The sequence below is a fragment of the Aptenodytes patagonicus genome, chromosome 1 (assembly GCF_965638725.1).
Source record: "Aptenodytes patagonicus chromosome 1, bAptPat1.pri.cur, whole genome shotgun sequence".
Taxonomy (NCBI): domain Eukaryota; kingdom Metazoa; phylum Chordata; class Aves; order Sphenisciformes; family Spheniscidae; genus Aptenodytes; species Aptenodytes patagonicus.
Genome location: NC_134949.1, coordinates 152633507 through 152645751, shown reverse-complemented (window position 1 = coordinate 152645751; position 12245 = coordinate 152633507). Strand labels below are relative to the sequence as shown.

The following is a 12245-nucleotide window of genomic DNA, read 5'->3' as shown; positions in this document are numbered from 1 at the left end:
AGGTGGAGAGGATGTAAGACACCCATTCTAGACAAGAAACAGTTAACAATGAGACTACTGATAGAAATGGAAATGGGAGTAACTGTGTTATCAACTTTTTCACCACAGATAATTATAGCGGCAATATTCATCTACTTTGGGGGTAGTGGATAGGAGAAGAGTTACATACTAATATTCCTCCCTCTCTAATTCAAGACACTTGTTATCTATTACTAAAGGGTGGTACACTACAGAGACCAGAAGAGTGGAAAAATTAGACAGCAATGACATTCAAAGCTCGGCCTTACATCAGCACAATAAAATGAAACCATCTTGGGTTGTTTGTTAGAGAACAACAACCATCCACACATTTGAAGGTAATTAATGTGGTTTTTTACATTGAAACAAAGAGCACTTTCCACTCTATTTCATCAGCACTTTCCACTTACTTAATCTATTTCTTGTCAGAGCAAACTCCGGTATTTCTCAAGATAGGAGGATGCAAGGATACAAAAGATTAAAAGATAAACCGATCTAAGGCTCTTTCTTCAGTAGAATTTTATCTGCTGATGCTCAGCAGCTGATGAACATGAGCAACCACAGAACCCCGTGTATAAAAACTGCAGCTTGGAATTGTACCAGAAGAGCTTACTTCTGACTGAAATCAAGAAGTTCCACCAGTGCAAACAGCATCTGTGTATGTATCAACAGTATTGATATTTGTAATTTGTTTTAAGGGTGAATTTGTGTCAACAGTGCAACAATGCAAAATCCCGAGATAGACAAGACTTGGCTTCTCTGCTCTCTTATTACCATTCAGCTCATGTAAAACGTCCACGGAATTACAATAGTATAAAATAAATTAAACAAAGCAAAGTTGTAAGGACATAAATTCACCAACATTTTGAAATGTAAAGTGTTGTTTTTTTTTAAATACAACACATGCAATCCACTGATAAGCTTGAATCACACTAAAAATTATGCTACAGTGTATGTCAACAGTGTCTAAGAATTGGAATACACAGTGTCCAGCCCAGCACTTGTTAGTTTTAAAAACCTCTGTCAAAAGAGAAAAGAAGAAGCATACACAGAGCAATTAGAATCCTTGACTTCAAATCTCACGCTACTCTCAGCTTCTGCAGATAAAGGGAAGGCATACATTTTCTTTTCAAAATCAAGGTATAACTGAAACAAAGGTTTCAGATTGTCTTCACCTTTGTAAAGGTTGTTCCCACAGAGAAAGTATTTAGATAAGATCTCTGCCAACACTTGACTGGTTTTGTACCAACAGCTGTGACTACAGAAGAAAAAATGCCAAGATGAAGACTGTAAGAGGTACACAACATGCTACGGATTTCTTTACCTTTCCCTTTTCAGGACATTGTTCTATTAAAAGATACAGGACACTGTGCATTTAGTTCTCATGACTTACCATTGGGCTACTGAATGCAGTGTGCTTCGAGAGTATGCTTGCTCTTTTTGCTTCAGCTCTGCTACCTGTGCGCCGGTGGGTTTTGGTGCTCTGGCTTCTGTGGACTACTTTGATGCTCTGATGGCTGCAGATACTATCACGCTGGGATAGAGTTCCTCCTTTTGGGGCTGCCTCGTCTTCCTCAGAATCAAGTTCTTGGTACATCGCTAAGCGTTTGGCTGTCAGTAAAAATACAGAGGGAGAAATGCTGCATATGTTAAATGTGGCTGAGAAAGAGGGAGAGGGACACGGTGACTTTGTTCAAGTGATCTGGTTTTAATATTACACCGTGCTTTCACAGTAAGAATGAATGATTCCATTATCAGGGGATAACCAAGTCTAGTCCTAATTGATTGGTGGTATCTAATGGAGGATGCAGATAACGTAATTAGAAATGTACTGCAATACACTGCCTCCCTCATCATCCTCCCTCTCTGAAAGGCAGTTAGACTCTGCAGTAACTCACTGCATTCCCAAAGACTATTCCACAGCTCAGCCTGATGAAATCAACCAAATAATTTGGTCTTTCACTTGCAGTCTGAGAAGGAAAGAAACAATCCAGAAAATTCTCTTGCCCTTTCCAACAGAATACGGAAATTTCACGGAAAGTATTTTCCAGCAAAAATGTTGCATCTACCCAGCACCAGTTAACTGACATCTGAAATGCCCTCAGAACAACACACCTACAGAGCACTACTGCCCTTATTTTATATACAGAGATGAGGTAGACAGCATAAAAGCCTCGCTCAAGGTCAGGGCCATCTGGTGCAGAGTGGAGACATGAACCCAGATTCTTGACTCCTCGCCTGGTGCTAAAACCACCCTGGAGTCCATCCCTTCCTCTCTGAACAGGACGGTAGGAAGGACAATGTACCATGCAGTATCAAAACCGCGGTACCCTCACCTGCTGCGACACTTGTTTCTGTCACAATTTGCTGCAGTGAGCAATACCTAGTGTACACAGAATGAAAGAGTTTTTCCAAATGATATATTTTAGACCAACGCTTCCCCAGTCAAGAATCCGACTACAACAGTTAATGTTAGAAACAGATCCTGGCAGTTTGATATACAGAAGTTAAAAAGGAAACAGAAAGAAGAGGTGAGAAACAGCCGTGGAATCCAGCCCCTCTAATGACAGGCTCCGGTTAGCTCTAACTGATGTATAACATATTTTTCCATTCCTAAAGACGATGGGCACTCAATAACCTGGGTTATTCATTAGGCAGGCACATGCCACTTTAACAGGTATCTATTTATTCCTTCATGAGGTATTCATTGAAAGGCTTTTCATTATACTATCAAAATAATCCACGCTATCCAGATATACAGTACAAGTTACATACTTGTGGCTCGGCTTTGTTTCGGTTCTCTGGTGTAACAAATTAGATTTTCCTATGATGTCAAATGATAAATCACTAGCATGTAAGTTAATTATTCAGGCATTTAAAAAAAAAAAAAAAAATTCTTCCAAAATACTTCCTGAGAAAAATCTTGCATTACCTATAGTGAGTTTGGCATGGGATCACTTTTAACTAGCTAGATTTACGAGCAAAGAAAACCCCATCCTTGCCATCCGCTGCAATTTTCAAACGTTTTAGCTGTCAGAAAACAGTCGGAGGAGTTGAAATCAGACCACACGCAGTACATGGCAATAGCTCTATCAGTACAGTATCGTACATCAGAGGTTTTTTCAACTCCATTTGGAACATGTATAGGCTCTGTCTGAAATGTGGGAGCTGGGAGAGCTTCCCAGTCCTGGCTGTGAACCCTGTCCTTGCTCTAACTGCATGCCCAGGTATTCACATCCTGTGCTGCACTCTCTCTCCTGCTGGAAGAAAATTTAGGCCATGGAGGTAGAAAGGGCCATAGTGCATTTGGAGACATGGAGAAGAGACTGCAGGGCACACTGCAGATCGCTTCTGCCCCATAGCTCGGATACAGCCCTGCAGCCCAGGCCTTGAGGCTGATGTAGACTAACGTGGATGACTGAGGAGTTTCCTTCATTAGCATTATTTGGTGTGATTCATGCTCCTCTGTGTTATGTAGTGGGAAAGAGGTTGAGCAACAGCCCGTTCAGTGCTGTTGAGGGCAGCTGCTCATTGAGCCACACAGCTGCAAATGGAAGAGCACAGCACCCTTGCCTTCTTTCAACGCCTACCTTGTTCTTTGATTCATATGACAGAACCTAGAAGACAGCTCAAAAAATTAGGGAGGTCACTGGTCTCCTTGGCCCTTCTGTTGCATGGTAATGAGTTGCAAGGAAATAAAGTTCACTTCACCTGCACAGGCTGCTTCCTGCAACTTGCTGCACGTGCTTTGGGGTAGCTCAGTCCTAACCTGTCCCATCACTCTTGCCCACTAATTCCCACTTTATTCTGCTCTGTAAGCCTCTATGCATTTTCCCAGTGGAAGTGCAGATCCCTATACTGTGAATTTAATTCAGCTGATCATAGGTTTGTCTATATCAGAAGGAGTCTACACTGAGGGCCCAAAGTGATCTGCAGCATGTCATAAGCACTGATCCAGGCCCTCAATCAAGATGTGAGCCAGGCTGCTAACTGTTCCCCCCCAGCATCCCAGTTTCCTTCCAAAGGAAACCCAGGCATGCGAGGAAGGAAGGAGCCATGTGGAGGTTGTAGTGTGTCACTTTAAGAGGATGCCTCAAGTACCAGAATGGAGTGGCACACTGAAGGACTTCTGCCCTTCTCTGCACTGGGGAAGTATGATGCAGTGCACATCTGGGGAGGTATGATGGAGCGCACATCCTGGGATGAGGCCTGCGGAGGGTAGTGCCCAGCCTGACAGCGCAAGCTCTGCCTTAATTGTCCTTTGCAGACTCCTAGCTGCATGCTGCAAATCCCAGGTTGAAAAACCATTGCTCAAGATGACACACCAGTAAGGTTTTCTGCACTTTACCAACGTTTAAGACTTAAATCAATCATAAGAAGCATGTTTTTGTGCCTTATCTTCACTAAGGCTCTTAGCAGCAAAACCAGTGTTAAGGAGAGTTGGTGCGACACGTCGACACTCAGCCTCTCTCAGGAAAAGCATAAGAAAAGCTTGGATTTGCCATAGGGATAATCTTCCTCACTGGGGATGCTGGGCATTTGAGTGGTAGACTGACAGAATGCTGCACTTCTCGTAACAAGTAATATACCTTGACAGGGAAAGGACTGGCTACAATGACTCTTTACAGCTTTGCAAAATGTGCTACCCAGTTGGTCCAACTCCCTTCCGAGCAGAGCTTTTTAAAAAAGGACATACATTTTCTTTAATAATCATACCTAATTTAAGCTTCTGCTCTGAAAATACATCTTGAAATACATGACTCCAAAGACCCAGAATTGATTATCATTTTATTCCACGTATAAAAACTCTATAGTTAAGCAGAGAAAGCATTTCATGCAAGTTATGCTTGCATACCATATCTCTGTATTCTTCGTTGTTCTTTCTTCTTTCTCACATTACATCTAAAAATATTTTGTTTATTCAACATAGCAAAAGCTGTTTCCTAATGCAGCACTCAGCTTATTCACTGGTATTATACCAATAGCGCGGTCCTTTCTAGTCTATGTAATACTAGCCATCTCTTGGTCTCTACACAGGTTTTCATCATAGCACATTCATTTAATTGTTCCTGCCACTGAGAAAAAGGGAAAGTAGATACAAGACTAGAATCTCATTTAACCAAGTTAAATGTAATTCTTTTGATACAAATGGTGTTATTTCAGTTTTATACCAAGGTAAGCTTGATAACAAAAAAACAGGCCTTAGCACCTTTCAACATTTTCTCAAGTAGAGTCTTACATATTATGCAGCAAGAATTAAGAAGCTTGAAGAAATAATGAAACCCAGTTCAATTGTTATGTTATGGCTAAGGTTCACAATGCTTCAGCTGTGCAAAGCGTGCTTATTTGGGAACACACTGTTCTCATCACCCACTCAGCCCTCCCCGATTCAGAACCTTTTCCTGTGAACATTATAACCTGAAAGACATTGTTGTGGGATGCTTTTCAGTTTCAGCACGGAAAACTGATGGCCTTGATCTTTTGTCTAATGGAGAGTTTTTTATTAAGGGCAAAGGCACAGACAACTTTGAGAAACACAGCAATGCAACTCATAAAAGTCAAATTTCACTATCCTCTAGTTCATTTTATATTTACGGCACAAAGAAAAAACAATAATTAATACTTATTCCATGAACTTTCTCCCATCTTTCAGAAGACAACAGTAAGCTATAAATAAAACTCCTGTAGTAGCTGCTAAGTACTTGAAGAGACATTCTTTTTTTTAAAAAAAAACCCTTTTATTTAATTATTTTTTGGTTTTGCTTCTTTTTGTTTTACCTTCCATGCTATCTGTGTTCTACGATGAGGCATCCATTTTGCAGGCTGACGGAGACACCGTTGCCACACAGCCAGATGTTCCATTAACTAGAAAAGTGCGATCAGGAAACTCTAAAGGACTTCCCTTCAAGCAGAATAAAACTGCAGACCCCCTAAACCAGAATAATTCAGCTGTCAGTGTGTGGGCCCTAATTTTGTCATGGGATTATTCCATTTCATCCCAAACCATTTGAATGAGGCCGTTACTGAACTATCTTGAAGTAAATATAGATGTGCAGTACTTACACCACCACACCACCTTATTTCCTTATTATGTTATGAGTGCAAGCTTATGTCACTCTGAAGTGCGCTCTAGTGTCTACATAAAGAGTCAGTCGAGCAGCTAGCATGGTATAAATTTTGTATTGTACAAGTGTGCTAACATAATCTAACTTAATTTACTTTGCAAGAACTTCCCCATAAGGACAAGTCTTGAGATTAGAAAACACCAAGATTTTCCTTCCTCTTCCCTCTTGGCATCCCCAGGGGCTTAAAATGAATAACTTTAAGTCCTTCATTAAGAACTCTTTACTCTATGTAGAAATGGAGATCATTCCTACTTTTCTGGAGATTTTCCAGAGCAACTGTGAGTGTAGGTATATGCTTAGAAAAAAGTATTACCTGTCTCTAAATATGAGTTATTCTGTCTTCTATAGGATTTAAAATGGGGCACTCCCAACGTACTGAGTTCTACATCTGCTGGCACCAGTTGTCTCCTCAGTTACCAATTACAATTTTTCAAACAGCAGTAACAAATGTAAAGAGAAGCTACAAACAAGCTATACAGAGTGCCTGAAGCACCCAGTCCTGCTAAAGGTTTTGATCTTTCTGGGGAAGGCCTAAATGGATGTCGTGGTTCAACCCCAGCCGGCAACTAAGCACCACACAGCCACTCGCTCACTCCCCCCTGGTGGGATGGGGGAGAGAATCGGAAGGGTAAAAGCGAGAAAACTCGCAGATTGAGATAAAGACAGTTTAATAGGTAAAGCAAAAGCCGTGCATGCAAGTAAAGCAAAACAAGGAATTCATTCACTGCTTCCCATTGGCAGGCAGGTGTTCAGCCATCTCCAGGACAGCAGGGCTCCATCACGTGTAGTGGTTGCCTGGGAAGACAGACGCCATCACTCTGAATGTCCCCCCCTTCCTTCTTCTTCCCCCAGCTTTATATGCTGAGCATGACGTCACATGGTGTGGGATATCCCTTTGGTCAGCTGGGGTCAGCTGTCCCGGCTGTGTCCCCTCCCAGCTGCTTGTGCACCCCCAGCCTCCTCACTGGTGGGGTGGGGTGAGAGGCAGAAAAGGCCTTGACGCTGTGCAAGCACTGCTCAGCAGTAACGAAAACATCCCTGTGTTACCAACACTGTTTTCAGCACAAATCCAAAACACAGCCCCATACGAGCTACTATGGAGAAAATTAAGTCTATCCCAGCCAAAACCAGCACAATGGACTATCCTGATTTCTGAAGGTTGTAAAATTGTAAAGGTGGCAGATGAGAAGTCCCTTTGGAAGCAACAGCTGCATTTATGGAAAAGGTTTTATTGATTTTTATGCCTTTTTTTTTAATAAATCCAATTCTCCAATGTGGCTGGAATGTGCAGTCTATGTTCTCTTGACTACATACAAAAGAGTAAGAAAGTTCCACTACAAAACAGCCCCCCAAACTAAGAAACATTTTTTTTAATATAATGCACTTTCCTATGAAAAGTAGTTGCTGGCCAATCTTCAGCAAGAAAAAATAGAGAGCAGAAACAAACTTATTCTTTCTCAGATGTAGTGATTAAGAAACTTCGCTAGGCAAGAGAAAATCACTGAGGTTTTCATCATCTGCCTTCACCCCCATAAACTTCTCTTATTCTTATGTTGTCTGGAGTTTTTTTTCACAGTCATTGGAAGGAAGGGAAGGAATGCGAAGAATGAAAAATTCAGATTTTTCAGATTTGTGTGGTTGCATTCACGGAGATTCAATTTGTGTTTTGTCAAAAGTTCCATACAATGGGTGGCTAAAACTAGAAAAATGGAGATCACACCCCACAGCAAGAGTGTAATTAATTCAGTGTTTGGAAAACAACCAGGACAAATGTCAGGCCAAGAGCATCTGCTTGTAGCTAAATCATGTAACGATTTTCAGAAGCACAGTCAGCTTTTGGGCACCTACTATCTCTGGGATTAGCAGACAGACTTGGGGCATGGCCAGTTCCAAGAATTGTTAGAAGCTGGCTACTAGCCTGAAGGGAAGAGCTATGGTATGGCAACGTAATTTTACATATAGGGAAACAGTCCCCTTTTTTTTGGTGCTAACATTCTTTTGGGCTAGGACGAAGTACTGATTAGAAAGGTATTTTTTTGTGGTGTGTAGCACTCCTCTGCAGTATCATCTTACTGTGGAAGTGACACATAGCAAGATGTTAGCTTTAAGAAGTAACAGATAGATACAACTCCATCCATTTCTGGGATTTAACCAGAGTATAGTGCCAATGGGTATTCTATAAATGCCCAGGACATTTATGAATGGGACAATCATTCTTCCACTTGGAGTGGTCCATGACATACCCTGCTCCTGAATTAACACTCTGCGAATCAAGAAGAACCTTTGAAGGAGACGACAGAATAGATTTAAAGAACACAGGTCACACAGATGTGAGGTGGGAATTCTCTTCACCCGTATTTAGAATTCTAAACCACAGAGAAACAGGCATGTATTAGACAACAAACGTAGATGCCTAAAACAGGTCTGATGAATTAGATCCTACAAATGCTTAATTTTCTCCATTAACTGTAAAGTCACTAGACGACTATCTTCCATACAAATATCTAAAATCAGGTAATAAGAATCCCATCCCTATCAACATAGTCTCCACAGGGCCTAAATGGGCAGTGCGAGTTCCATACTTTGATCCCTCTCAGTGCATAATCCATCACCAAAATATTATAGGTGACCTCAACAATGATGAATATTTGATAGAGCTTGCATCATGGAACTGTTGCTGAGTACACTCACACCTTCCCTCACAGCCTCCACAAGCGTTCCTGGATTCCTCTTCGGTGCTAAGCTCTCACATAGCAGTACCCATGAGTAATATTTTGTATTACCTCCAGTTGGCTAAGAGATTCTGTCCCACGCTGGTGCAATTTATTGGCCTCTATTATTCATGTTTTTGTCACCTCTTGTCTAGACTAAAACAATGCAATACTCCTGGGTGCAGCGCCATCAGCCTCATAAGAAACTCAGAGCTAATACAGAACTCTGCAGGAAAATGTTTTCTCCAGCAAATTCATGAAAACTGCCCCTTGCTCCCTATACTACCTAAAAAAAGTATTAAGTCTTGTTCAGGGTTTCAGTTTCTATTTTAGAAGCTTTTAATTGCTTCAACCCTGCACAAGGTCCACATAAGCCTCTGTGATGAAAACCACGATTAAAATGTCCACATCTGATGCGAAACAGAACTCTCCCTCGTAATCATAAAGCTCACCTTTCACATAGGGAATTTACATGGCTTTGTGGAACAAATTTCCAAAGAAAATAAGGACACTCCCACCACTCAAGAAAAAGACATGCTGCCTCAAATATACCAAACCTAACACAGCGTAGCATATGCCTTTTAAGTAGCCCCCAAACCCAAAAAATTGTGCACTACATGCACAGGGAGAGGAAGAAGGGGAAAGAACAAGCTACATGTAAGGAAGGTCACACGCATTGCTTAATGCACTAGTGGAAGGAACTCAGATATGACGATGACAAATGCATTATAACAATCCCTGTAGAACAGAAAAGAATGGGATAACTGCTCATAACTGAACAAATTTTAGGGAGAAAAGCTTATAATGCAGCACAGAGAAAATTTGTGAAGGCTATGCACAATCTGTTGATTGAGTAGTTAACAGATATGCAGCAGTCCTAGATTATGCAGAAAAAAATGCTTCAACAGAAAATTAAAGTTCCAAACTGAGGACATTTCAGACCTCAATCTGCCACTGTAGGCATAACTTCCCCCCTGTGTGTGTGTGCATGGCTGAGCCCCAGAATATAGGGCCTCTAGATGACTTCAGAGGAAAATTTGCCAGAACTTCTTAGCATGGGAAAAAAGTGTGTTACATCTTAGCCTTGTTCTTGGATATGGCTGAATGGAGCTGTTCTGACTGAAATTTCTCCCCCAGAATTCATGCCTAAGGCAAACACCTGGCATGGAAAACTTGAACTAAACAGTTAAAGTTCTGTAAAACTATCTATAACTGAAAACAAGATCTTATCGTGAGAAGGGTCAAGCAACTGGAATAACAGGCATTGCTACCCAGCCACAGTAGAATAACAAACTTAGGCCAAAGAGCTGACAACAAGTGTACTCCCATCCTGAGCTATCTGCTTTTACAGTAGAAAATTACTTGTTTCAGCTTTTGAATCTTGACCTGTGTACAACAATTTTAAATTCATTTCTTCATCTAAAGTGCTACTCAGTGTTTGACTCCAAGTAACAAACCACTATGCCTGAAAAATTACTCAGGTAAGTGAAGAAAGACACAGATCATCTTTGAAATAGATAAGAAAAGGCAGATGCATTTTACTTCATTTTCTTGCATATATGGCAGCCTCAGATCACTTGCCAAGTGAAAGATTTTAGAATTTTCTGATTCATGAAATCTTCGGTAAAACCTGAGGTGCAGAGCTGGATGGCATCAGTTATAATATATGCCCCAAAACCTCAGAGGGGAATTCAGATACTCTGGTATAAGACATAGAAAAGCAGCTGACAAATCATCTGCAAGCAAGCACACAGCAATGAAATGTTGTTTGTGCACTCCCTAAAACCAGAAAGAGCTGTGATAGACATTTTACCATATCTAAACAGGAAGGTTTCAGCAGCAGAAAAGATAAGAGATGGTTAGAAAATCAGACTGGAGAACAGAGCTAACAAAAGACTTGAAGGAAGAGTAGTTTTTATTGTGTTATTAATCCTGATTATAGGGAACAAAATCAATAGAAATTATCACCATTTATATATAGAATGATGGAGAAAGACCTATTTCCTGTAGAGGAGAAAAAAAAAGAATAAATTACTGTGTATAAAATATTGTATATTAATTCTGTGTCAATTTAAAAATTATATTTGTCAGAGATTTTATACTGACTGGAGTTACAAGAAAGCCCAAACATAGCTGTACATGACAAGAATGACTGAAAGAAGAATCAGGTTTTTTTATGTATTTATTTGACACTTCTGTTTGTAGTGAAATTCACTCTGCTTTCATTAACATTTATATTGTAATCTGAAATCATAAGAGGAAAGCATGCACAAACAGATTTCTTTTAAATATGTAACATTTGAAGTAAAAAGATCTGAAACTCAATACTCAAATTCAGGAGCCTGAGTTCAGCCTACTTATCAGCTGGTGATATCAAGCTCATAAAAATACCCTTTTTGCACTGTTTTAGTTGACAGTACCATCATCATTCCTGCAAGGAACAGAGTACACTCTGAAATTAGTATAAATAAGCAAACGATCAATGGCAAAGAAGAATAAAAAAAGAATGAATATTCAGTGTCACAAGCACAATTAGGAGTCCAGAAACACACTCTTAATTCTAATTCTTCTCTCTTTCTTACCTACAGTACAGAGGTAGGAAGTCACAGCTTCTCCCTGTTTAAGTTCTTCTTTCTGTAACACTGGGATAATAACACTATCCAAACACCTAGTTTCTTGAAGAAGAGTGCCTTAAATGTAAGGTCTCAGTACTATTTTAAAGTGTATATATATATATATATATGCAATCCTTGCATAATCCAAAACATCAAAACATCTCTTTCCAATTCGAAATTTTATGAACTCTCTAAAGCATGTTTTAGATTTTCCAGTCTATTTTGATTATTTCTCTTACTCTGTATCTTATTTGTAAGCCGAACTTCTGTAACGGTCTTTGAGAAAACTTTCTAATCAGTGATCTTTATATGTCACGTAGATTAAGAAACTTACTTTTTGCAAATAGGAATGCAATACTGTAGCTATCAATATTTTCCTGCATACAGACAGAGTATGATTTGAAGAGTTAAGATCTGTTATTTCAAAAATGATAACAACAAAATGTTAGAGGAAAATAACATAAATTACAAACAAATCACAAAACAAGAAATCGCTTCATAATTTTAAAAGGGTGATGAGATGGCACAGGGATGACAACCCTCACATTCCCTTGTGACAAAGAGTGACTTTTTAGTGTTTCAGGAACCTGATACATGGGGACATTCCCTTAACTGCGGTGTTCATACAGCAGTGAAGATACCTTAATGCAGACACCTGTCACACAGGAGAACTGTAAAGAATCTGACAAAGGTAACATAAAATATGCTATTAGATCAGGTTATGCTTCTTGTTAACATGAAACCCAGCAGCTTTGTTTACATTTATTTCTCAGCAC

The 12245-nt window shown here is 40.0% G+C and overlaps 1 protein-coding gene across 2 annotated transcripts in view; it reads right to left on the bottom strand.

Annotated features, from left to right (window-relative positions):
- ATP10A (ATPase phospholipid transporting 10A (putative)) overlaps window positions 1–12245 on the bottom strand; it is a 114421-nt gene that overhangs the window by 29123 nt on the left and 73053 nt on the right. For both annotated transcript variants that reach the window (XM_076359003.1, XM_076359011.1), the window contains one exon: window positions 1412–1629. In XM_076359003.1, coding sequence (XP_076215118.1) covers window positions 1412–1629 — 218 coding nt within the window. The remainder of the gene's footprint in view (window positions 1–1411; window positions 1630–12245) is intronic.